Here is a 26504-nt window from a genome sequence, read left to right as displayed (position 1 = left end):
ACTTAGCACGGCACATAGAAGGGTTGTTGAAGAAAAATTAAATTCGGCTCCTCAAGTCCATTAGCAATTTCCCCTCCTGTTTTGCCTTAGATATTCACAAGTGCAACGCACCAGAAACCGGGTGTTGACTTGAGTCTGGATTAATATAAACATCCAACACGGTTCTCCGAACAATCATAGCTAGTATGATCAGGTTGGGTCAGGTTCAGAAAATAATCTTCCTTCCGGCCTAGCGTTGGGGACAATGCTGCCTCCTGCTGAGCCGAATTTACTCTGGGTGGAGCTGAGCCCAGGCATCCCGACTACCACCGGACCTTCATTTTCGCCCAGGGAAAGCTCGAGACTTCCCGCCAAACGCGCGGGTGTACGTCTCTCGGCGCCCCAGGCGCAGGCAAGACTGCGCATGTGCGGGACCAGGGCCGCCAGTACCCCAACGGTGCCGCGGACCGCGAACTATGGCGGAGACGGAAGCGACCCTGCTGCGCCAGTTTCCGCTCTTTCTGCCCCAGAACCGGGCGAAAACCGTGTATGAAGGCTTCATTTCGGCTCAGGTATTCGCCCGGCTGATGCTCGTTCGCTCGGAGAGCTTTCCTTTGGCGGTGCAGCCTGGGCCATGGAAGTCTGTGACCCGAAGGATTGGGGGAATCGGACTTGCGGTTTTTGATTAGGGTGGCCCGCGAGGGCTCCTCGGAGAGTAGAAGTTTGAGAATTGTGGGCGGTTGCTGGAAACCCGTTCCTCGCCGCCGTTTGCACGCCTGGGCCGGGGTATCCGCCTACGGGAGACGCCAGGAGCTCCGCGCGCGCGGGGAGAGTGGGGCGGGGGGCCGGGGGGGAAACCGGCTGCGGGCCACGCCCCCTCGTCCCCGCCCCTCTCTGCCTGGCTCCTATGTTAGCGTCGGTCGCACGTTTCAAGCTTTGAAAAAATTGGTCAGTTTTTGCTTGCCGAGATACTTAACATTCGCCCAGCCCCGGGAAGGTTGGAGGCCATTCAGAGGGTTGTCTGTGCTCGCTCATTATATTGGTATTTCCCGAAGAAAGAACATTTTTGAGGAGACTCTCATTTTGGCTCTCTGCCAAATCCAGGGTACCAGAGCACATCCAGTTGCGGTATTTTGTAGGAACTCATGACAACCGAATTATCTTTGCCGATTCCAGGTGGCCTCTCTTGTGGAGTTTATTACGCATAGTGAACACGTGTAGGGCTTTGAAGTTACAAAGCGCTTTCCAACTACAATATCTCGCCTAATCCTCAGTCTTTTGAAGCAGAAAAAAAAAATCTCATTTTATTGTTGAGTAAATCACTGCATGGGGAATTGGGGGGGGATTAAGTCACTTGTCCTTGATCGCAATAGACTCCTTTAAACTCAGTATATCTAATGCCACTCGTAGGGTTTCCTCCTCTACCAAGCTACCTTAGGTTAGAATTCTGAGTATACACTTTGCTTTCTGGACAAATTCGCCCTCTCCCCAACTAGCGCACATATTTTTTGAGGATAGGGGCCATGTTTTAGCAATTACCACATGTTTTGAAGTTTCCTCAAAACACAATCAAGAATATTGAGTGAATTATTTAAATTCACATGCTAAATGAAAATTTTACCTATTCCTAAAAATATTAGGTGTAGAACTAATCCTAAATAACACGGATTAAGAAAAGATTATAGACCACACACTTGAACTTCATTTGTTTTCAAATTCATTGTGACCATCACAGAAAGTAGATTTCATCACGAAAGGTTAAATTTCATTGTTACTTCTGAAATAAAGTTAATCCACCTTTTCCTCCCCCGGTTGAAAGTATTGGTCTTGAGTTACCGAGTTGAAAACTTTCACATTTAGAAAAGTTGAAGAGATATTGCTTGTATCTGCTGCAGCTTCTTAGAAAACATGTAGCCATCAGTAGTCAGATTAGATGAAATTTTATTAGGATCCTTGCTTATAGCCACAATTTTCATTTTACTTGGCTTAAGCAGCTGTTGAAATCCTAACCTGAAGATCTTATTTGACATTTGTTTTGGTGGAGCTCGGTTTTTCTAAAAATGTTTGTCTTGTATATAATTTCAAATTTACAGAAACATAGCAAGGATGTAGGAAAAATTTGTGTATACATTTGAGGAGATTCACTATTTTCTATTTGCCTCATTTGATTTATTCTGATGTGTATGTGGCTGGGTGTGTACACACATTATTTCCCTGAACAGTTTGAGATTAAGTTGCAGACACAGTGCTCCTTTATTCCTGAATACTTAAGTGTGTATTTCATGACAACAAGGACACACCCATAACATAGCCTCAGTACCATTATCAAAATCAGGAAATTTAATCATCATATAATACCATTATCTAATCTGAAGTCCAAATTCAGATTTTTTTTTACTGTTGCCAGTTACGTTTTTTATACCCCTTCCAGCCGCTAACCATCTGATGTAAAATGTCACATTACATTGGTTGTCCTGTCTCTTTAGTCTGGAGTAGTTCCTTGGTCTTCCTCTGTTTTTCATAAACTTGACATTTTTGGGTACAGGCTGGTCATTAGGTAGAATGTCCCTCAATTTAGATTTGACTCTTTCCTCATCCTTAAGTTCAGGTTATGCAGTTCTGACACATATGCCACAGAAAGAATATCATGTCCTTTTTAGGGCATGGGATGTCAGCAGGTCTCATTATTGATCATGTTATCTCTGATCACAGGTTTAAGGTGGCATCTGCCAGATTTTCCTCTTGTAATTATTAAGGACTTAGAGGAAGCTACTTTGAGACATCAAACTCTTTTTCCTCCCCACCACCTCCATTGTAGCAGCCATTGACTCTTGTTCCAGTTAATTGATGTTTCCCAATGATGATTTTCTTTCTTCTGTATTTATTAATTGTCATTCTGTGATAGTGACTTTCCCTTTGCCATTTATTTATATCAGGCTTATGGATTTTAAAAGTAATTTATCTAATGGATTATAATCCTTTCTTTCCTATTTGATGTTTAAATTATCCCAAATTTGGCCAGTGAGACAATATTTTTCTTGATGTGTTTTTAACAATTGGCAATTTTCCCTCATTACCGTTTTAAAGGTATCCTGTAGATGCTGACATGTATATTTTATTTTTTAGAACTTAATTTTAATTTGTAGTTTCACTGCACTCGGGAGTTATTTAATAGAAGATCTAAAATTTTTCTCACGGAATGTCTTTTTTCATTTTAATTTGCTATTTCTGGTTTTATTGCACTGTGAATAAACAGTGATGTTTGTAAAAATAAAATTTTATTTATTTGTGGGTGATCTGTATGTGAGTAAAAGGTGTTTTCCTTATTATCAGATTCTTTATCGTCCCTTAAGTAAGCTTTGGTAGTTTGTTTCCTTTGAGAATTTTCATCAGGATTTTTGAATTTATTGGTTTAAAAGTTTATGATATTCTCTTATTATCCTTTTAATGGCTTTGGGATCTGTAATGATGCTCCCTATTTTGGTTGCCTTTTGCTGTATATGACTGTTCCACATCTTAGTGCCTTAAAACAACAGACGTTAAATTATCTCACCTTTTCTGTGAATCAGGAATTTGGATGTGACTCAGCTGGATGACAGAAGAGGCGATGGCACCCCACTCCAGTACTCTTGCCTGGAAAATCCCATGGACAGAGGAGCTTGGTGGGCTGCAGTCCATGGGGTCACGATGAGTCAGACACGACTGAGCTACTTCACTTTCACTTTTCACTTTCATGCATTGGAGAAGGAAATGGCAACCCACTCCAGTGTTCTTGCCTGGAGAATCCCAGGGACGGGGGAGCCTGGTGGTCTGCTGTCTATGGGGTCGAGCAGAGTTGGACACGACTGAAGTGACTTAGCAGCAGCAGCAACAGCAGCTGGATGATCTTGGATCAGTGTTTCTCCTGAGATAGCAGTGAAGATTTTGGCCAGGATGTCTGTTATCTACAGACTTGACTAGAGCAAGAAAATTTTGCTGCCAAAATTGCTTATTCACACAGCTATAGATTCAGTTCAGTTCAGTCACGTCTGACTCTTTGTGACCCCATGAATTGCAGCACGCCCGACCTCCCTGTCCATCAAGAGCTCCTGGAGTTCACCCAAACTCATGTCCATTGAGTCAGTGATGCCATCCAGCCATCTCATCCTCTGTTGTCCCCTTCTCCTCCTGCCCCCAATCCCTCCCAGCATCAGAATCTTTTCCAATGAGTCAACTCTTCGCATCAGGTGGCCAAAATACTGGAGTATCAGCTTTAGCATCAGTCCTTCCAAAGAACACCGAGGACTGATCTCCTTTGGAATGGACTGGTTGGATCTGCTTGCAGTCCAAGGGACTCTCAAGAGTCTTCTCCAACATCACAGTTCAAAAGCATTGATTCTTTGGTGCTCAGCTTTCTTCACAGTCCGACTCTCACATCCATACATGACCACTGGAAAAACCGTAGCCTTGACTAGCTATATATAAAAGGACTCGATTTTTTACTGCTATTGATAGAGGCCTCAGTTCCTCACCATGTGGACCTCTCATAGTGTTGTTTGACTGTCATCACAACAGGGCAGCTGCCTTCCCCGATTGACTGATAAAACAGAGAAGTTAAGCAGAAAGCTGCACCGTGCTTTTTCTCTCCCAGCCTCTAAAGTTACACATTTACTTCTGTTTTATTCTGTTTGTTAGAAGCAAGTTCTCAAATCTGATTCATATTAAAAGGAGATGAGGCACCAATGCTTTAAGGTAGAATTGGCAAAGAAGTTATGAATATACTCTCATGTCCATTGCTGATATTGGTATTTTGTGTGTGTCTCTCTTCTTTTTCCTGATGGATTTGGATAGGGACCTGTAAGTCTTACTGATCTCTACAGAGAATCAACTTTGATTTTTTATTTTTCTCTGCTATTTTCTGTTTCTGTTTCATTGATTCCTGATCTTAAATTTCCTAATTTGTTTAGGTGGAAGATTAGGTCTTTGATAATGAGACATTTTTCTTTTATAGTGTAGATAAACAATATTATTTATATAATAAGAATTCTGTTTAATTTATTGGATCTCACTTTATAGTGTAGAATATGGTTTATTTTGGTAAATGTTCTGTGTATACTTGGAAAGAATGTATATTATGCTGCTGTTGGGTAGAGTGTTCTATAAACGTCAGGTCAGATTGGTTCATAACGCTATTCAAGTTTTGTATATCCTTACTGAGTTTCTGTAGTTGCTCAGTTAATGAAAGGGGGTATTGAAATTTCCAACTACATTCAGTTTGTTTAGTCGCTCAGTCCTGTCTGACTCTTTGCAACCCATGAAGCACAGCACGCCAGTCCTCCCTGTCCATCAACAACCCCTGGAGTTTACCCAAACTCATGACCATTGAGTTGGTGATGCCATCCAACCATCTCATCCTCTGTCATCCCCTTTTCCTGCCCTCAGTCTTTCCCAGCATCAGGGTCTTTTCAAATGACTCAGCTCTTCACATTAGGTGGCCAAACGAGTTTAAGTTTCAACATCGGTCCTTCCAATGAATACCCAGGACTGATCTCCTTTAGGATGGACTGGTTGGATCTCCTTGCAGTCCAAGGGACTCTCAAGAGTCTTCTCCAACACCACAATTCGAAAGCATCAATTCTTTGGCCCTCAGCTTTCTTTATAGTGCAACTCTCAAATCCATACATGACTACTGGAAAAACCATAACCTTGGCTAGACGGACCTTTGTTGACAAAGTGATGTCTCTGATTTTTAATACGCTGTCTAAGTTGGTCATAACTTTGCTTCCAAGAAGTAAGCATCTTTTAATTTCATGGCTGCAATCACCATCTGCAGTGATTTTGGAGCCCCCCAAAATAAAGTCTGACACTGTTTCCACTGTTTCCCCATCTATTTGCCATGAGGTGATGGCACTTGGATGCTCTGATCTTAACTTTTCTGGATGTTGAGCTTTAAGCCAACTTTTTCACTCTCCTCTTTCACTTGCATCAAGAGGCTCTTTAGTTCTTCTTCACTTTCTGCCATAACGGTGGTGTCATCTGCATATCTGAGGTGATTGAAATTTCACCCGGCAATCTTGATTCCAGTTTGTGCTTCCTCCAGCCCAGCATTTCTCATGATGTATTCTGCATATAAATAAACAGAGTGACAATATATAGCCTTGACTTACTCCTTTTCCTGTTTGGAACCAGTCTGTTGTTCCATGTTCATTTCTAGCTATTGCTTCTTGACCTGCATTTGGATTTCTCAAGACGCAGGTCAGGTGGTCTGGTATTTCCATCTCTTTCAGAATTTTCCACAGTTTCTTGTGATCCACACAGTCAAATCCTTTGGCATAGTCAATAAAGCAGAAAAAGATATTTTTCTGGAACTCTCATGCTTTTTCCATGATCCAGCAGATATTGGCAATTTGATCTCTGGTTCTTCTGCCTTTTCTAAAACCAGCTTGAACATCTGGAACTTAATAGTTCACGTATTGCTAATGCCCGGCTTGGAGAATTTTGAGCATTGCTTTACTAGCATGTGAAATGAGTGCAATTGTGTGGTAGTTTGAGCATTCTTTGGCATTGCTCTTTGGGGTTGGAATAAAAACTGACCTTTTCCAGTCCTGTGGCCACTGCTGAGTTTTCCAAATTTGCTGACATATTGACTGCAGCCCTTTCACAGAGTCATCTTTTAGGATTTGAAATAGCTCAACTGGAATTCCATCACCTCCACTAGCTTTGTTTGTAGAGATGCTTCCTAAGGCCCACTTGACTTCACATTCCGGGATGTCTGGCTCTAGGTGAGTGATCACACTATCGTGATTATCTGGGTCATGAGAATCTTTTTTGTATAGTTCTTCTGTGTATTCTTGCCACCTCCTCTTGGTATCTTCTGCTTCTGTTAGGTCCATACCATTTCTGTCTTTTATTGAGCCCATTTTTGCATGAAATGTTCCCTTGCTATCTCTAGTTTTCTTGAAGAGATCTGTAGTCTTTCCCATTCTATTGTTTTCCTCTATTTCTTTGCATTGATTGCTGAGGAAGGCTTTCTTATCTCTCTTTGCTATTCTTTGGAACTCTGCATTCAAATGGGTATATCTTTCCTTTTCTCCTTTGCTTTTTGCTTCTCTTCTTTTCACAGCTATTTGTAAGGCCTCCTCAGACAGCCATTTTGCTTTTTTGCATTTCTTTTCCTTGGGGATGGTCTTGATCCCTTTCTCCTGTACAGTGTCACGAACCTCTGCCCATAGTTCATCAGGCACTCTGTCTATCAGATCTAGTCCCTTAAATGTATTTCTTACTTCCTGTTAGGGATTTGATTTAGGTCATACCTGATGGTCTAGTTGTCTTCCCCACTTTCTTCAATTTCAGTCTGAATTTGGCAATAAGCAGTTCATGATCTGAGCCACAGTCAGCTCCCGGTCTTGTTTTTGGTGACTGTGTAGAGCTTCTGCATCTTTGGCTGCAAAGAATCTAATCAGTCTGATTTCCGTATTGGCTATCTGGTGATGTCCACGTGTAGAGTCTTCTTTTGTGTTGTCCTTCCAATGAATATTTAGAACTGTTTTCCTTTAGAATGGACTGATTGGATCTCCTTGCAGTCTAAGAGACTCTCAAGAGTCTTCTCCAACACCACAGTTCAAAAGCATCAGTTCTTCAGCGCTCAGCTTTCTTTATAGTCCAACTCTCACATTCACACATGACTACTGGAAAAACCAGAGCTTTGACTAGATGGACCTTTGTCAGCAAAGTAATGTCTCTGCTTTTCAATATGCTGTCTAGGTTTGTCATAGCTTTTCTTCCAAGGAGCAAGTGTCTTTTAATTTCATGGCTGCAGTTACCAAGTGCAGTGATTTTGGAGCCCCCCAAAATAAAATCTCTCACTGTTTCCGTTGCTTCCCCATTTATTTGCCATGAAGGCTTCTCTGAGCTGTGGTAATTTTTTAGACCTTCCTTGTTTTTGATGACTCTGACTCCTTTATGATAATGAAATGACCCTTTTAATTGAGGAATTCTAGTCAAGTTTATTGTAGGACACTGCTCTACTAGGATTTGCCTTTTTTCTTGTGATTAGGCTTTATGGGTTTTTGAGAGAAACATCACAAAGTTTAGATCCCATTTCATCACATCATATTAAGGGAACATATTATCAACATGATTTATGACTGTTGATGTTGACTTTGATCACTTGGCTGAAGTTGTGTTTGTAGGTTCCCCTACTGGGATGTCGCTTTTTTTCCCACCCCTTTCCATACTGTATTCTTTGGCAGGAAGTCACTATGAGCAGCCCTTATTAAGAAGTGGGGAATTATTCTGCCTCCCTTTTGAAGTGGAGTATCTATATACAGTTGACCCTTGAATAACGCAAAGCTTAAGTGTGCTAAAGCTTGTGGGCGTGAAAATCCATCTGTGAAATCAGCCAAGTGCAGATTGTATAGCACTACAATATGTAGTTATTGTAAAAAAAAAAAAAAAGAAATGTTTAAGTGGACCTGAACAATTCAAACTCATGTTCAAGAGTCAGTCGTAATTTATCTGGAATTCTTCTGTATGGGAGATTAATTTCTCCATTTCTTAATTCAATCATTTATATCAATATGGACATACAGATATTTTTTATTTTGCATTATATTCTAGCACTACGTTATTTGTTGTTTAAGTCATTCCAGTTTGGCACAATTAATTATGCTTTAAAGAGATTTTTAAAAATAAGAAAAAGGTCTTTTATATTTATCTATATATTTACTGTTTCTGATACTCTTTGTTGTATATCCAGATTTCCATCTTGTTTTATTTTGTCGTTGTTTTTGTTCAGTCACTCAGTCATGTCCAAGTCTTTGCTACCCGTGGACTCATTTACTTTCTCCCTAAACTTGGTCCTTTAACATTTCTTGTAGTGCATATCCGCTAGTGCTGAATTCTTCAGCTGTTTTATGTCTCAAAAATTGTTTATTTGACCTTGTGAAAGATACTTTCACTGGGTATAAAGTTCTAGGTTGACTTCTTGTTTTAGTGCTTTAGCAGCTTTGTTTCATTGTCTTGTTTTATTATGTATGAGAAATCTCTACTTTTTATCTTTATCTTTGATCCTCTGTAAGTATATTGTTTTTCTTTGACTGTTAATATTTTTCTCACTGGTTTCTGTCAATTTGATTGTGATGTTCCTTGATGTAGTTGCCTTCATGTTTTTCCTTCATAGGGTTTATTGTGCTTTTTGGATCTGTATTTTCATTTAATTTGGAAAAACTTCAGCCATTATTTCTTCAAAAAGTTTTTTGCTCCTTCCTGCTTCCTATGTTGGGGACTCCAAATACATGTGTATTAAGTCACTTTAAGTTGTTCCATAATTCATTGATTTTTTTTTTCCATTTTCCAGTCAGTTTATCTGCTTTCTTTGGATGTTCTACTTCTGTGTTTTCAGGTACACAAATATATTTTTTTTCAGTGTTTAATCTGCTGTTAATAACTGCATTGTAACATATTTTTCATCTCAAACATTGTACTTTTCATCTCTTCAACTTGGGTCTTTGTGTTTTTTGTGTCTGTTTAGCATACTGATGCTTTTCTCTACCTTCCTGAACATAACTGCTTGAGTGTAGGAGGGGAAGCTCTATCATCTGCCATTTTATTTTTGTTTCTCTTGATTTTTCTCTTTTTAATCTTATTTTCTTGCTTCTTTGCATACCTGGTATTTTGATTGGTTGACATACATTGTGCATTCCACTGGTTGTATGAAATTTTTTGTTCTCTTAAATATTCTTGATTTCAAAGAACCAACTCATTGTAAAAGACCTTGAGGCTGGGAAAGATTGAGAGCAGGAGGAGACAGGGGCAACAAGTAGAGATAGTTGGATGGCATCACCGACTCAATGGACATGAGTTTGAGCAAATTTTGGAAGATGATGAAAGACAGGGAAGCCTGGAATATTGTAGTTCATGGGGTTGCAAGGAGTTGGACACAACTGAGTGACTGAATGACAACCGTTAAATTACTTGGAAACAGCAAATCTTTCCAGGGTTTACTTTTAAGCTTTGTTGAGCTGAAACAGAACAGACTTGAGCCTAGAGATTTGGTTATACCACTGAGACAACACTCTGAAGAGTACTGTTTAATAGCTCTTATATTACAAGGTTTTCCACTCTGGTTGGTTAGAACATGATTTCTTTTAGCCTTGTGTGAGTGCCTCAAGATATTCTCTTATCTCCCCGTCTTTAGGTAGTCTCACATCCTGTGGCAATCAGTACTCAGCGGAAGAACCCTTTTTAGGAATTCTCTGAAGTTCTGTAGAATTATTCTGTGTGTAATTTTTCTCCATGTATTTCTCTCCTCTTTTGTACTATACCTTGTAAATTCTACATGCCTTGGCCTCCCCTTACTCATGCCTGTCTTCTCAAATAATAGAATATGTTAAGCTCTATTTGGTTCTTCGTCCTTGCCCTGCAGCCTGAAAATTCTCCAGGCTGGCCAATTACAGAGACTTTTCTCCTTTGTTTCCCTTCTTTCAGGGGTCATTGTTCTGTGCTGCCTGTTGTTTGATGTCTAAAAATCATTGTTTCAAGTATTTTGTCCAGTCTTTTAGTTAAAATGGGAAGATAAATCCTTCCCTGTTGTTCTATTATATAAACTAAAGGACGTTCCCTTTTAGTTTCTTAAAGGAATACTGAATTATATATTATTAAGTGAGCATTTTCACTCAGATTATTAAAAGTTTGTTCCACTGTGGCGCTTTAAAGTCTTGCTTTATGTATTATTCTATTTCCCATATGTTATTTGATCTTTTTCTTATTGGGTTTTTTTTTTTTTTTTTGCTTGTGTTCCACTTCAGTTGCTTTTCTCAAGTGGTCTTTAATTTTTTTCTCATTTGGTCATTTTCTTACCTTTTTGTCTTTTATGAATTTTTTATTTTATTCTATTCTCTTTTGAATAGCTCTTAATTTATCCTTCCATTTTAATATTATTTTGTCTTTTTTTCCTCTCAGTTTCTATTATGAGGTTTTAAAATTTCTGAATCTGGGTGCAAATACTCACCAAATAATGTTTAATTCAGTATTGTAATTTGTTTATGCCTTGTGTTTTTTGTTTATGTTGAGGGACTGTCATCACCTGAAATGTCTCAGTTCTTTTTTTTTTTTTAATTTATATATTTATTTTATTTGGAGGACAATTACTTTACAGTATTGTGATGGTTTTTGCCATACATCAGTGTGAATCAGCCATAGGTATATATAATGTCCCCTCCATCCCGAATCCCCCTCCCACCTCTCTCTCCACATTTTGTTTTTGTCTCATAGTAGGTTAGCAGGTCATAGTAGTATGCAGGTCAAGAAGCAACAGTTAGAACAGGACATGGAACAACAGACTGGTTCCAAATAGGAAAAGGAGTACATCAAGGCTGTTTATTGTCACCCTGCTTATTTAACTTATATACAGAATACATCATGTGAAATGCTGGACTGGATGAGGCACAACCTGGAATTAAAGATTGCTGGGAGAAATATCAATAACTTCAGATATGCAGATATGCCACCCTTATGGCAGAAAGCAAAGAAGAACTAAAGAACCTCTTGATGAAAGTGAAAGAGGAGAATGAAAAAGTTGGCTTCAAACTCAGCATTCAGAAAACTAAGATCATGGCATCTGGTCCCATCACTTCATGGCAAATAGATGGGGAAACAATGGAAACAGTGGCAGACTATATTTTGGGGGGGTCCAAAATCACTGCAGATGGTGACTGCAGCCATGAAATTAAAAGATGCTTGCTCCTTAGAAGAAAAGTGATGACCAACCTAGACAGCATATTAAAAAGTAGAGGCATTACTTGCTGACAAAGGTCCATCTAGTCAAAGCTGTGGTTTTTCTAGTAGTCATGTATGGATGTGAGAGTTGGACTATAAACTTTGAGTCAGTGCCGAAGAATTGCTGCTTTTGAACTGTTGTGTTGGAGAAGATCTTGAGAGTCCCTTGGACTGCAAGGAGATTGAACCAGCCCATCCTAGAGGAAATCATTCCTGAATATTCATTGGAAGGACTGATGCTGAAGCTGAAACGCCAATAGTTTGGCCACCTGATGCAAAGAACTGACTCATTGGAAAAGATCCTGATGCTGGGAAAGATTGAAGGCAGGAGGAGAAGGGGATGACAGAGGATAAGATGGCATCACCGAGTCAATCGACATGAGTTTGAGCAAGCTCCGGGAATTGGTGATGGGGTAGCAAAGAGTTGGATATGACTGAGCTACTGAACTGAACTGAGCTTAGCATTGATGGACACATTATCTTTGTGTTTGTCAACCGTTGGCTGCAGTAATTTGTTAAATTCCTCAAGAATACCCTCTTTGGATCTACATAGCAAGGAAATGCAAAATAGAAGGAATATATGTATATTTATGGCTGATTCATTTTGCTGTACAGCAGAAACTGATACAGCAGTGTAAAGCAACTATAAGTAAGTAAGTGTAAGTGTACTTGCTCAGTCGTGTTCGACTCTTTGCGACCCTATGGAGTGTAGCCCATCAAGCTCCTCTGTCCATGTGATTTTCCAGGCAAGAATACTGGAGTGGGTTGCTATTTCCTTCTCCAGGGGATCTTCCTGACCCAGGGATGGAACCTGGGTCTTCCGCATCACAGGCAGATGCTTTACCCTCTGAGCCACCAGGGAAGCAATTATACTCTAATTTTAAAAAGTACTCTCTTCTGTTTGCAAAATGCAGTTTACTTGATGGATGATTTTTTTTGGTAGTGTTGGAGGAAAAATCCAGCATTTTTAATGTTATGTAAGACCCTCAGTTTCCCATAGTTGCTACTTTTTCCTCCTAACACCGTTTCCAAAGGATAGCCCTTTTACTATCTTCTACTTTTACAGTTCTTATCCAAGATGAGGTCCTTGACTTTTATGTTGCTAATTCTTTATTTTTCACACATAATCTAATCCCCTCTTCTGTTTTCTGTTTCGTTTTTTTTTTAATTTCCTGAATCCCCTAGCTCTCTCAAAGGACTTGATGTAGGAACCTCAGGATGGAAGGCACTGGAATGTGGTTTGTATTTTTCTTCTTACAGGCAGTTTTGAAGTTTATACCATTCTCTTTCTTCTGCCTCTGCCTAAGACGGGATTTTTGTGGTTCTATTTGCTCTTAATTTTGATGTACATATTTTTTGGGAATGGTATGTAGACAGATTCAGATTTAGGCAAGTGTTGATACTTTTGTTTGCTGTAAATTTGGAAATTCTTCATGAGAGCAGTTAACATATTTTTTTTCCTATGATTTAACTAAAAAAAGATAATTTTAGACATTTTCTTGAATCAGTATTATGACATGTGACATGGCATTTGACTTTTAAAATGGTTGGATTTTGCAAATAAGACTTTGGAATTTTATTATTTTACGTAACACAGTTGAGTAGAGTAGTTTTACTATTTTTCATGTAAATTTTGAGTTCCAGATTGTTCTTACACCTATGTGTGTGGCGTCTATAAAGTTAGGTTAAGGTTACTACATAATACTCTTGAGTGGTTTAATGAAATAGTGAATTATTGTTACTTGACCTTTTGAAAAGGTCAGTAGTACATTTTGTTTCATTTTTTAAAGGACATTTAAATGTAATGAAAGTCAGAACTGCAATATTACCATGAAAGTAAAGGTTATGGGGTACATTTAATTGTGTTCCTCTATTTTTGAAACTGCTTTGAGGGAGATTCTGATAAAATTCTCGTGGTAATTGTTTTTCAAGAATTTTATTACTCTTTTTCATTTTATACTGTTGGAGTAAAAGATTATATTTCTGTTTGTCTTTTTCTGCTTATCTTTGCTTAGATTTCATGTGTATTATGCTATTTAAGGTACAAAGTTTAAGCTGCTTTCCCATTCACTTTCTCAAGAAAGTAAAACAGTATATTTCTCAGAGAACTGTCCTTCTTTCCTTAGAAGGCCTTTTAAGTAAAATTTAATTTTTTCAGATTATAGTTAATGAATATTTAAATTAAAATAAGTAACAGTGTTTCAAGGATTTTATTTATTAAAGGTCTTTAAGTGTGGGAGAACTAAATATAGTCCGATTTATGAAAATATTTCTCTGATGTCTGTATATTAAGATTATTTAAATATTTTCACTTTATTAAAATTTGGAAAACTACAAATATGGGGTATGTCATGATTTTTTCTTCTATTTTCAAGTCAGTTTGAGGGAATTTCTTTTTTCTTGAATTTATTTCCTAAGAAATAACATTTAATTTTCTCCTTTATGTCTGCATAACAATTTGTTAGTATTTCTTATTTATGTGAATGACTTTTTCTTTAAAAACAAAATCCTGTCTCAGTGTTTTGATTACCCAATAATCACAAAAGTTTCTGACATATTTTTGAGTTATTTTCCATTAAATGCACTATTTTGTTGCTTGTATTTTAACAAGAATTTGAATAAAGTTGATACCTTTTAGAAAATACAGGAAAATGTTGCCTTTTTTATGTGATTCTGATTGACTTCTCTTAATTTGAGTGAACCTTTTTAATATTTTCCACAGGGAAGAGATTTCCACCTTAGACTGTTGCTGCCCAAAGATTTACAGCTGAGGAACGCCAGGTAATGTGGTGTTTTGTTATATACTCTACAGGCATCTTGGTGGGATAGGCAGTCACATCTGTATAAGCTGATTCTGTTTGTTAGAGTTCTGCTTGTTAATTAGTTAGCCAGAAGCATTTCTGATTTTTACAAATCAGTGTGCTTTTTAAATGATTTTCTGTGATGTTGAAGTGCTCTTCAACAGCCACACAGTCTAGTTTACTTTTTATTTAAAGCAGTAAACAACAAGTGAAAATATTTGGAGAATAGAAAATAATTAGAAAACTTTGTTTTCAGCTTTTTGACTGATGTTAATTATGTGTATGTTCAGGCATGGGAAGCCCCACAACATCAGTTCTGCTCTGATAGAAATTAGGTGTCAACATGGGCTATAGGTATTGACAGCCCTTCAAGGAATGTCAAGAGATGAAAATAGAAATTTAGGTAGCACCTAAAATCTAATTTCTGCTCCAAAATTTTTCTGAGGGTAGGAAAGGAAGAAGAATCCAGAGACAGTTACGAGTAGAACTGACAGGATTTTGTGACTGATCAGAAGTGGGAGATAAGAGGGAGACAGGAGTGGAGGATTCTTTGCAAATTCCTAACTCAGATCACTAAGCTAGAGAAGAGGTCACAGATGGAAGAAGTTGAAGGGGAATTGTTTTCAGGCATATCAGATGTGAAGTATGAACAGGAGATTTTAGTAGGTAGTAGTATTTTGGTTGGAGAAGGAAATGGCAACCTACTCCAGTACTCTTGCCTGGAGAATTCCAGGGACGGAGGAGCCTGGTGGGCTGCCGTCTATGGGGTTGCACAGAGTTGGACACAACTGAAGCGACTTAGCAGCAGCAGCAGCACTGTTTTGGTGGGAAACTTAAGCATGAAGCTTGGAGTGGAGATGTGTGTAGAAGTCACAGTAGGCACGGGATTTGGGGCCATGAATGTGGATAGGTTTTCCTGCATGGATAGAGTGAGAAGAGAAAGCTAGTGACATAATCTGGAGGGCACAACAATATTTAAAGGTGTGGTAAATAAAGAAGACCTTGAAAGAAGACAAAGGATTGAGAAGATTTAACAGGAAAACCTGGGCAGTTGTTTCTGAAACCAAAAAAAGAGCAGCTTAAAAGTCAGAGTGGTTAACAGTGTTTAGTGTTGCAAAGGGGTCAGGTTCGATTGCAGGTTTCATGTAGTGGTTGAAGTCGGCTTGTATTGGGGTTTTTGGAGTGGGTAGAAAGGAAATGTAAACAGTATAAACTACTTTGAAGAACAGGAGTGGCTAGAGAAGGGTGTGCAGTCAAGGAAGAGTTATAATTACATATTTTCTTAAAAATAAGATTTGCTTAAACAAGTTACAGAGGAAAAGACGCTAGCGGAAAGTAAGGATACCACAGTAAAGGAGTAATTAGTGAATTGATGTGACTGAGTTGGTGGCAGGAGGTGGAAAGTACATTTGAAGACGGGGTTCCCCATGGGCAGTCGAAGGAGCTATTCTGCCCTTGTGACAGGAGATAGCAGAGAGGATGTGGGTTAGCAGACCAGAAAAGGAGAGTCATGATGGTTTGAAAAGACCATGGTTGGGAAAACTCAGACTTTCTACTTCTAGGTAAGTGAAAGCATTTCTAGAAGAGTTACCTAACAGTGTTAAGAATGCAGCTGAGGGTGAGCCAGTAGATAGATGAACATTAATGTATCACTACTTACACAGTTAAAAGTATGTATGTCCTTAATCTGGAATTTAAGGAAGATTAGATTGTTATAATGGACACAGGAGCCTATGGGGCTACAGTCCACGAAGTCTCAAACAGGCAGACATGACTAAGCCAGCACAAACACAGATTATTATAATGCATTTGGTTTCTCAAATACAAATTCTGTAAATTATGATCAAAACTGTTGGTTTTATTTAACCTACCTTGGAAGAGATCAAGAAAACATTGCTTTGGATATGTTAAAATTAAAAAAAAATGTACTGTTTGTTTGCATGTCATTTGCTGATTGCAGTCATTTATATTTTGAAATAAAGTTAGTACCAACAGTTTGAAGACATGATTTTCAACAGTACTAGCGGTAAAAATTTTATTAACTTGTCAGAATTATGTTTATGTCATTCTTTTCTATGTATGTACATATTAGAGTTAGCATACAAATGTTTTTTCCTTTTAATTCTAAACAATGAACAAACCATTGTGTTCCATTAAAATTTTAGATTACTATGTAGTTGGCAGCTGAAAGCAGTACTTAATGGATATCATCACATAGTACAACAGGTAAGTCCTTTTTTTAAAAGATTTGTTTTAAGTGAGGGTAGTTAGTTAATCTGATCACATGGACCAGAGCCTTATCTAACTCAATGAAACTATGAGCCCTGCTGTGTACGGCCACCCAAGATGGATGGGTCATGGTGAAGAGTTCTGAAAAAATGTGGTCTACTGGAGAAGGGAATGGCAAACCACTTCAGTATTCTTGCCTTGAGACCCCAATGATCAGTATGAAAAGGCAAAAAGATAGGACACTGAAAGATGAACTCCCTAGGTCGGTAGGTGCCCAATATGCTTTTAGATGTCAGTGGAGTAGTAACTCCAGAAAGAATGAAGAGACGGAGTCAAAGCAAAAATACCACTCAGTTGTGGATGTGACTGGTGATGGAAGTAAAGTCTTATACTGTAAAGAGCAATATCGATAGGAACCTGGAATGTTAGGTCCATGAATCAAGGCAAATTGAAAGTGGTCAAATAGGAGATGACAAGAGTGAATGTTGAAATTTTAGGAATCAGCAATCTAAAATAGACTGGAATGGGTGAATTTAACTCAGATCATTATATCTACTACTGTGGGCAAGAATCCCATAGAAGAAATGGAGTAGCCATCATAGTCAACAAGAGTCTGAAATGCAGTATTTGTATGCAGTCTCAAAAATGACAGAATGAAATCTGTTCATTTCCAAGGCAAACCATTCAATATCACAGTAATCCAAGTCTATGCCCCGACCAGTAATGCTAAAGAAGCTGAAATTGAATAGTTCTATGAAGACCAACAAGACCTTCTAGAACTAACAGCCAAAAAGGATGTCCTTTTCATTACAGGGGACTGAAATGCAAAAGTAGGAAGTCAAGAGATACCTGGAGTAACAGGCAAATTTGGCCTTGGAATACAGAATGAATCAGGGCAAAGGCTAATAGAATTTTGCCAAGAGAACACACTAGTCATAGCAAACACTCTCTTCCACAAACACAAGAGAAGACTCTATACATGGACATCAGCAGATGGTAAATACCAAAAACAGACTGATTATATACTGTGCAGCCAAAGATGGAGAAGCCCTATACAGTCAGCAAAAACAAGACCAGAAGCTGTGGCTCAGATAATGAATTCCTTGTTGCCAAATTCAGACTTAAATTGAAGAAAGAAGGGAAAACCTCTAAACCATTCAGGTATGACCTAAATCAGATCCCCAACAGTTATACAGAGGAAATGAGAAATAGATTCAAGGAATTAGATCTGAAAGACAGAGTGCCTGAAAAACTATGGTGAAGGTTCGTGACATTGTACAGGAGGCAGAGATCAAGACCATCCCCAAGAAAAAGAATTGCAAAAAGGCAAAATGGTTGTCTGAGGAGGCCTTACAAATAGCTGTAAAAAGGAGAGAAGCAAAAGGCAAAGGAGAAAAGGAAAGATATACCCATTTGAATGCAGAGTTCCAAAGAATAGCAAGGAGAGATCAGAAAGCCTTCCTCAGTGATCAGTGCAAAGAAATAGAGGAAAACAATAGGATGGGGAAGACCTGAGATCTCTTCAAGAAAATTAGAGATACCAAGGGAACATTTCATGCAAAGATGGGCACAATAAAGGACTGAAATGTTATGGACCTAACAGAAGCAGAAGATATTAAGAAGAGGTGGCAAGAATACACAGAAGAACTATACAAAAAAGATCCTCATGGCCAAGATAACCACAATGATGGGATCACTCACCTAGAGCCACACATCCTGGCACGTGAAGTCAAGTGGGTCTTAGGAAGCATCACTACGAACAAAGCTAGTGGAGGTGATGGAATTCCAGGTGAGCTATTTCAAATCCTACAAGATGATGCTGTGAAAAGGCTGCAGTCAATATGTCAGCAAATTTGGAAAACTCAGCAGTGGCCACAGGACTGGAAAAGGTCAGTTTTCATTCCAATCCCAAAGAAAGGCAATGCCAAAGAATGTTCAAACTACCTCACAATTGACCCTCATCTCAAGCACTAGCAAAGTAATGCTCAGAATTCTCCAAGCCAGGCTTTAGCAGCACATGAACTGTGAACTTCCAGATGTTTAGCTGGATTTAGAAAAGGCAGGGGAACCAGAGATCAAATTGCCAACATCCACTGGATCATCGAAAAAGCAAGAGGGTTCCTGAAAGACATCTACTTTTGCTTTATTGACTATGCCAAAGCCTTTGACTGTGTGTATCACTTTCATCAAGAGGGTCATTAGTTCTTCTTTATTTTCTGCAATAAGGGTGGTGTCATCAGCATCTCTGAAAATCTTGATTCCAGCTTGTGCTTCATTCAGTCCAGCGTCTCTCATAACGTACTTTACATAGAAGTTAAATAAGCAAGTATATAGCCTTGACGTACTCCTTTCCTGATTTGGAACCGGTCTGTTGTTCCATGTCCAGTTCTAACTGTTGCTTGTTAACCTGCATACAGATTTCTCAAGAGGCAGGTAAGGTGGTCTTGTATTCCCATCTCTTTCAGAATTTTCCATAGTTGCGATCCACACAAAAGGTTGTGATCCAGTCAAAAGGTTTGGCATAGTCAATAAAGCAGTAGATGTTTTTCTGGAACTCTTTTTCTTTTTCTATTATCCAACGCATGTTGGCAATATTATCTTGTTCCTCTGCCTTTTCTAAAACCAGCTTGAACATCTGGATGTTCATGGTTCATGTACTGTTAAAACCTGGCTTGGCAAATTTTGAGCTTTACTTTGCTAGCGTGTGAGATGAGGACAATTGTGAGGTAGTTTGAATATTCTTTGGCATTGCCTTTCTTTGGGATTGGAATGAAAACTGACCTTTTCCAGTCCTGTGGCCACTGCTGAGTTTTCCAAATTTGCTGGCATAATGAGTGCAGCACTTTCACAGCATCATCTTGTAGGGTTTGAAATAGCTCACCTGGAATTCCATCACCTCCACTAGCTTTGTTTGTAGTGATGCTTCCTAAGGCCTGCTTGACTTCACATTCCAGAAGTGTGGCTCTAGGTGAGTGATCCCATCATCGTGGTTATCTTGGCCATGAGGATCTTTTTTGTATAGTTCTTCTGTGTATTCTTGCCACCTCTTCTTAATATCTTCTGCTTCTGTTAGGTCCATACCATTTCAGTCCTTTATTGTGCCCATCTTTGCATGAAATGTTCCCTAGTATCTCTAATTTTCTTGAAGAGATCTCAAGTTTTTCCCATTCTATTGTTTTCCTCTATTTCTTCGCATTGATTACTGAGGAAGGCTTTCTGATCTCTCCTTGCTATTCTTTGGAACTCTGCATTCAAATGGGTATATCTTTCCTTTTCTCCTTTGCCTTTCACTTCTCTTCTTTTCTCAGCTATTTTTAAGGCCTTGCCAGACAACCATTTTGCCAAGCGAGGTTAGGAATTTACTAAATATGCTCTTTTTAAAACCTATTTTGCAAAGTGTTATAACACACTGATTTAGTTGCTGAATTATGTAGGTTTTTTCTTTATCAAGCATTTTATGGAACCATATTTTATGTAAAATATTTTCCGTCTAAAATCCTCAGCACATTTCCCGGTAGCATTTGTGTTGAAACTTTATTTCCATGTTTGGAACTTCAGGGCCTTCAAATGCATTCACTTTCTCTTCCTGAATAGTGGTGGTACCAAAAGTATCCCAGGACCCTTTTAGGAGTTGTAGGACATCTGTGGCAAAAATGTGATTGTAGTTCAAGATTAGCAACAGAAAAGTGGGGTGGAAAGCACTTAGGATCAGGCCTGCATATGTAATAAGAGTAGATGTAAAGGCAGCATAGATGAAATATAGGCAGGATTTATTTAGTTGCTTTAATTTTTTTTAAATTTAAAAGTTATACTTTAGACACCCTTCACCCACTTTATCCACATCCCTACCCAAATTCAGTTATTTGTAATGTTTAGGTTCCTCTTCCTGAAAATTCTTTTAATGATTAGAGAAACAAGCAAATCAGTTACTGAAGCAATTGAAAATAATGAAATACCTCTTGTGGAAAAGTAGATGTAAATAGAGCTGCCTTTCTTTTAATGGTTTATTAATTTATGTGCTTTTCTTGATCTTCTGTTTTCTCTATCTTAAAGCAGGTTATTATCTATGGTAAATGACAATGACAGTTACTCTCACTTAAAGCAGTACTGAACCACAGAGAAATACAGGAAATTGTTTGATTTGTAGAAAGTAGACTGTCATTGCTGGCAATATAATTACAGCATATTTTTAAGGGAATGTTTACATTATTTCTCTTTGTGTTCTCTCCACCGTCCCCTCCCCTTTCACTGAGACTATATTGTATGCTAAAGTTTAAGAAATGAATCTGAGATAGCTAAATAGCTTGAAGAAAAACTCTTAATGAAGACTTAAGATTCATAAGTTTTTCTCCACCAGTTCACCGAGAGCTCCTAGAAAAAGTCCCAGTTATGTATCTTCCCCCTTGCCCTCCAATACTATAGAACCCAGTATTAGTTTTAGTCTTTGCTTTATTCCAAAGTCCAGGTGAACGTTACTGTTCTTTCCTGGTATCATTTTTAACTTCATTAAATATGAGTCAGGGCAGGAGATGTGGTCAGCAGTCTTTTCTGTGAAGGGCCAGGTAGTAAATTTTACAGGTTTTGGGGACCCTAAGATCTCAGTTATGACTACATAGCTCTGCCCTTGTAGCACAGAGCAGCTTTGACAAGTGGTAAATGAATAGGTGTGGCTGCATTTCATTACAACTCTATAAAAACAGCTATTGGGCTGGATTTAGCCTCTGAGCTGTAGTTTGCACACTTTTGGTATAATTTATTACTTATCACTAGTCAACTACAGGGGAAATATATAGAAGAAGGGAAAGTCAAAGATTTGTTCTGCAAACATGTGCCCTACCAAGCTACATTAAGGTATGAATCATATGCCTCCTGTATTGCTGAATACTTTAGATTATTATTTTTCTCCTCTAAAAACTGAAATTTACATATCAGCTTCAGAACTGTGTGGTGGTAGTGCAGTGCATTATAAAAAGTAGCAAAAATAACATTATTTTGATTTGAAGCAGAGAAATGATGTAGATTTATTTAATAAAGCAATTTTAATGAGAATCTTTTTGCTTTTATTTTATAATAATTTTCTTTTAAGAATCAAAGATTTCTAGGAAATGGAGCCCTGACACTTTAACACTGTACTTCAGAAGTTATTTACTTTTTGTCGTATTATTGTAACTGTTTTACCTTATTGAAAAATTGACTCCTTTTGAATTAATACAGGTTAGTTGTGAAAGGACAAAATTAACAATTATAGGCAGTCTTTAAGGTCAAAGAAAAAATTAAAATAGACAGTATTATTGATTAGTTAATTCATTATTCTAACTAGATTTAATTGTATAGATTTGCCTGATTTTTATATTTTATACTCCTCTTGACATTCCAGTCATACTATTTTTTTTAATAGTGCTGCGGTTTGCTGGATTTGCTAAACTTGACAGTAGTCTGTGCAGAAGAAATAGAGTAATGTGTGAGACTTTAAGTGCCATGCTTACATAATTCAGCATATCTCACCAAATTAGATTTGAGGGCTTTAATTACTCTTTCAGAATGAAATTGGTAGAAATAATAGTGTTGATGACCAATAATTCAATTCTTATACTTTTAAGATAGCTAATTTTTTTTTTTTTATTTATATGGACTTTAAAAAAATTTCCATTTCCAGTGCATGGAATATTCATTGTACACATGAAATTAATTAAAAATATGTTTTGCTCTAGAGAATGCAGCAGTCTCCTGATCTAGTGAGTTTTATGATGGAGTTGAAGATGCTTTTGGTAAGAATTTGTTTTCTAACACTGTCGTCATACTCTGTAAATCTGGTGTGTTTTTGTAATTCCTTTACAAACTAACATTAGAATTTAAAACTTCTCAACTCTCAGTCATTTAATGTTTTATTTTACTCGTACATAAATGTGGATGGTACTTTTCTGGAACTGCAAGAGGAATAGAACTGTGTGTAAGAACCAATTTGATGGGTACACTTGACACTAGACTTGGACAGGTTGTGAAGAAATAAAGTGTACTTCTGGTCTGTTAGAGAATGTAACATCAACAGAGATTAAAAAATCACTCTTAAAGATACGATGAAAGTGAAAGTGAAGTCACTCAGTCGTGTCCAACTCTTTGCGACCCCGTGGTCTGTAGCCCACCAGGCTCCTCTGTCCAAGGGATTCTCCAGGCAAGAATACTGGAGTGGGTTGACATTTCCTTCTCCAGGGGATCTTCCCAACCCAGGGATCGAACCCAGGTCTCCTGCATTGCAGGCAGACACTTTAACCTCTGAGCCACCATTCATATACAATTACAGATTTCTGAAAAACTTGTTAAGCTTCATTACATATATATGTCAGTTCAGTTCAGTTCAGTTCAGTTCAGTCGCTCAGTTGTGTCCAACTCTTTGCGACCCCATGAATCGCAGCACACCAGGCCTCCCTGTCCATCACCAACTCCCAGAGTTCACTCAGACTCAGGTCCATCGAGTCAGTGATGCCATCAAGCCATCTCATCCTCTGTCGTCCCCTTCTCCTCCTGCCCCCAGTCCCTCCCAGCATCAAAGTCTTTTCCAATGAGTCAACTCTTCACATATATATATAGTTATATACAACTGATTATTCAGTTCATTTCAGTTCAGTCGCTCAGTTGTGTCCGACTCTTTGCGACCCCATGAATCGCAGCATGCCAGGCCTCCCTGTCCATCACCATCTCCCAGAGTTCACTCAGACTCACATCCATCGAGTCCGTGATGCCATCCAGCCATCTCATCCTCGGTTGTCCCCTTCTCCTGCCCCCAACCCCTCCCAGCATCACAGTCTTTTCCAGTGAGTCAACACTTCGCATGAGGTGGCCAAAGTACTGGAGCTTCAGCTTTAGCATCATTCCTTCCAAGGAAATCCCAGGGTTGATCTCCTTCAGAATGGACTGGTTGGATCTCCTTGCAGTCCAAGGGACTCTCAAGAGTCTTCTCTAACACCACAGTTCAAAAGCATCAATTCTTCGGTGCTCAGCCTTCTTCACAGTCCAACTCTCACATCCATACATGACCACTGTAAAAACCATAGCCTTGACTAGACGGACCTTAGTCGGCAAAGTGATGTCTATGCTTTTGAATATACTGTCTAGGTTAGTCATAACTTTTCTTCCAAGGAGTAAGCATCTTTTAATTTCATGGCTGCAATCACCATCTGCAGTGATTTTGGAACCCCAAAAAGTAAAGTCTGACACTGTTTCCCCATCTGTTTCCCATGGGACCAGATGCCATGATCTTCGTTTTCTGAATGTTGAGCTTTAAACCAACTTTTTCACTCTCCTCTTTCATTTTCGTCAAGAGTCTTTTTAGCTCCTCTTCACTTTTTGCCATAAGGGTAGTGTCATCTGCATATCTGAGGTGATTGATATTTCTCCCGGGAATCTTGATTCCAGCTTGTGTTTCTTCCAGTCCAGTGTTTCTCATGATGTACTCTGCATAGAAGTTAAATAAGCAGAGTGACAACGTACAGCCTTGATGTACTCCTCTTCCTATTTGGAACCAGTCTGTTGTTCCATGTCCAATTCTAACTGTTGCTTCCTGACCTGCATACAGCTTTCTCAAGAGGCAGGTTAGGTGGTCTGGTATTCCCATCTCTTTCAGAATTTTCTACTGTTTATTGTCAGTTAACTGTGCATAAATTGGCTTCCTAGGTGGCGCTAGTGGGAAAGAACCCGTCTGCCAATGCAGGAGACATAAGAGACATGGGTTGGGAAAATCCCCTGGAGGAGGGCATGGCAACCCACTCCAGTATTCTTGCCTGGAGAATTCCCATGGACAGAGGAACCTGGCAGGCTACAGTCCATGGGCTCGCAAAGAGCTGGACATGATTGAAACGACTTAGCATGCATGGATACATAAGATACTTGATTAGCAAAAGAAGGAAGACTACAGTAAATACCCATGGACCCATAAGCAAACTTCAGAGTTTTGCCTAAGATATTTCTTTACCTACCTACTCTTTTAGGAGAAGGGGACTGGAGCATTTTAAAAGGTTTCCTACATTCTGAATTTGGTTCATTAGATATTCATGCTATCTTTTAACATATTATACTTTTTTTTTTGTAATCTAGCAGTTAAATTAGAGGTCTGAATGAAGTTGCATTCATTTCTCCTGATAATAATACTTTATGCTCTGTACTTCTTACTCTGCATAGGAGGTACATGGTGTCTGGTAGTTCCTCATTTAATAGAGTTAAGATTAGTCAATAGGTTTAGATCCATCCAATACAAAGTTTCTGATCAGCCTATCACCAACTGATTTTAGCTTCCAGTGATGGTCATTAACTACATCCACTGTCTTGTTAGGGGTTGCAAATGGTGATTTGAAAAAATCCATCATCTACATTTATTAGCTGAAAATTTCACAGAAAAGAAGTTCCCCTCATCATTTATTTGGTAAATTTGAGATCTTGCCCATATTGGAATAAGGATAAGTGCTTGATTTTTTTCCTTTTTTTTTTTAAATTAATTTTAAGAATAATGAGTTGGTACCTAGGAATTCAAAGGGAACTAATGATTTTTTTATTATTATGAAACCATGTATTTTAAAATATTTTTATTAACTTTAGTCCATTGCAATTATTATTGTTTTTAATGCTTAAATTTTACCAGTTTTGGTCAATATAAGTCCTTTCATGTTGGCTCCTGAGTTCTTTTAACACAATCTAAGCTTCGCTTTGTGGCACCAGTTGCTCCAGTTCCATTCACTTATCCTGTTTTACCAAAGAGATATGGTTTCTTTGTAGGAAATGGTATTTGGATGCCACAGTCTTGAAACTGGCATGTTCATTGCTATTTGTTGTTCAGCCACTAAGTCATGTCTGACTGTTTGTGACCCCATGGACTGCAGCACCCCAGGCTTCCCTGTCCTTCACTATCTGCCAGAGTTTGCTCAAACTCAGATCCATGGAGTCGGTGATGCCATCCAAGCATCTTACTCTCTGTCACCTTCTTCTCCCCCTGCCCTTAATCTTTCCCAGCATCAGAATCTTTTCCAATGAGTCTGTTCTTTGCATCACCTGGTGAAAATATCGGAGCTTCAGCATCAGTCCTTCCAGTGAATAGTCAGGGTTGATTTCCTTTAGGATTGACTGGTTTGATCTCCTTGCTGTTTAATGGATTCTCAGAAGTCTTCTCCAGCACCACAATTTGAAAGCATCAGTTCTTCAGCACTCAGCACTCCCTTCTTTATGGTCCGTCTCTCACATCCGTACATGGTTACTGGAGAGACCATAGCTTTGACTGTTCAGACCTTTGCTAGTACTTGTTTTCATTTCAATATTTTCAATTTACATCTGGCATAGGGATTTTACTTCTTTGACTTTTATGCTTGTATCTCTTTTCTCTTAAATCTGAGTTTTCATTTCTAGTATTTCTTTTTTATTGAAGTTCTGTTGATTTACAGTGTCGTGCCAGTTTCTGATGTATAGCAGAGTGATTCAGTTATACACGTATATACATTCTTTTTAATATTCTTTTCCATTATGGTTAATCACAGGATATTGTATATAGTTCCCTGTGCTGTGTAGTAGGACCTTCTTTATCCATTCTAAATGTAATCATTTGTATCTACCAAACCCAAACTCCCAGGCCATCTCTCTCCCTCCTTTCCTACTCCTTGGCAAGGACAAATCTGTTCTCTGTGTCTGTGAGTCTGTTCCTGTTTTGTAGATGGGTTCATTTTGACCAGATTTTAGATTCTGCATGCAAATGATATC

At 38.5% G+C, this 26504-nt stretch overlaps 1 protein-coding gene across 1 annotated transcript in view; it reads left to right on the top strand.

The window, feature by feature from the left end:
• The first annotated feature begins 455 nt into the window (after positions 1–455).
• The window catches only part of FANCL (FA complementation group L), an 88883-nt gene continuing 62834 nt past the window's right edge, over positions 456–26504 (top strand). The window contains exons 1-4 of the mRNA XM_052649271.1: positions 456–551; positions 14459–14517; positions 16703–16763; positions 22478–22534. Of these exons, the coding sequence (XP_052505231.1) occupies positions 456–551; positions 14459–14517; positions 16703–16763; positions 22478–22534 (273 nt within the window). The remainder of the gene's footprint in view (positions 552–14458; positions 14518–16702; positions 16764–22477; positions 22535–26504) is intronic.

This window comes from Budorcas taxicolor, chromosome 11 (genome assembly GCF_023091745.1).
Source record: "Budorcas taxicolor isolate Tak-1 chromosome 11, Takin1.1, whole genome shotgun sequence".
NCBI classification, from domain to species: Eukaryota; Metazoa; Chordata; class Mammalia; order Artiodactyla; family Bovidae; genus Budorcas; species Budorcas taxicolor.
The sequence above is the reverse complement of the archived record's forward strand: the minus strand, read 5'-3'. Positions and strand labels throughout refer to the sequence as shown.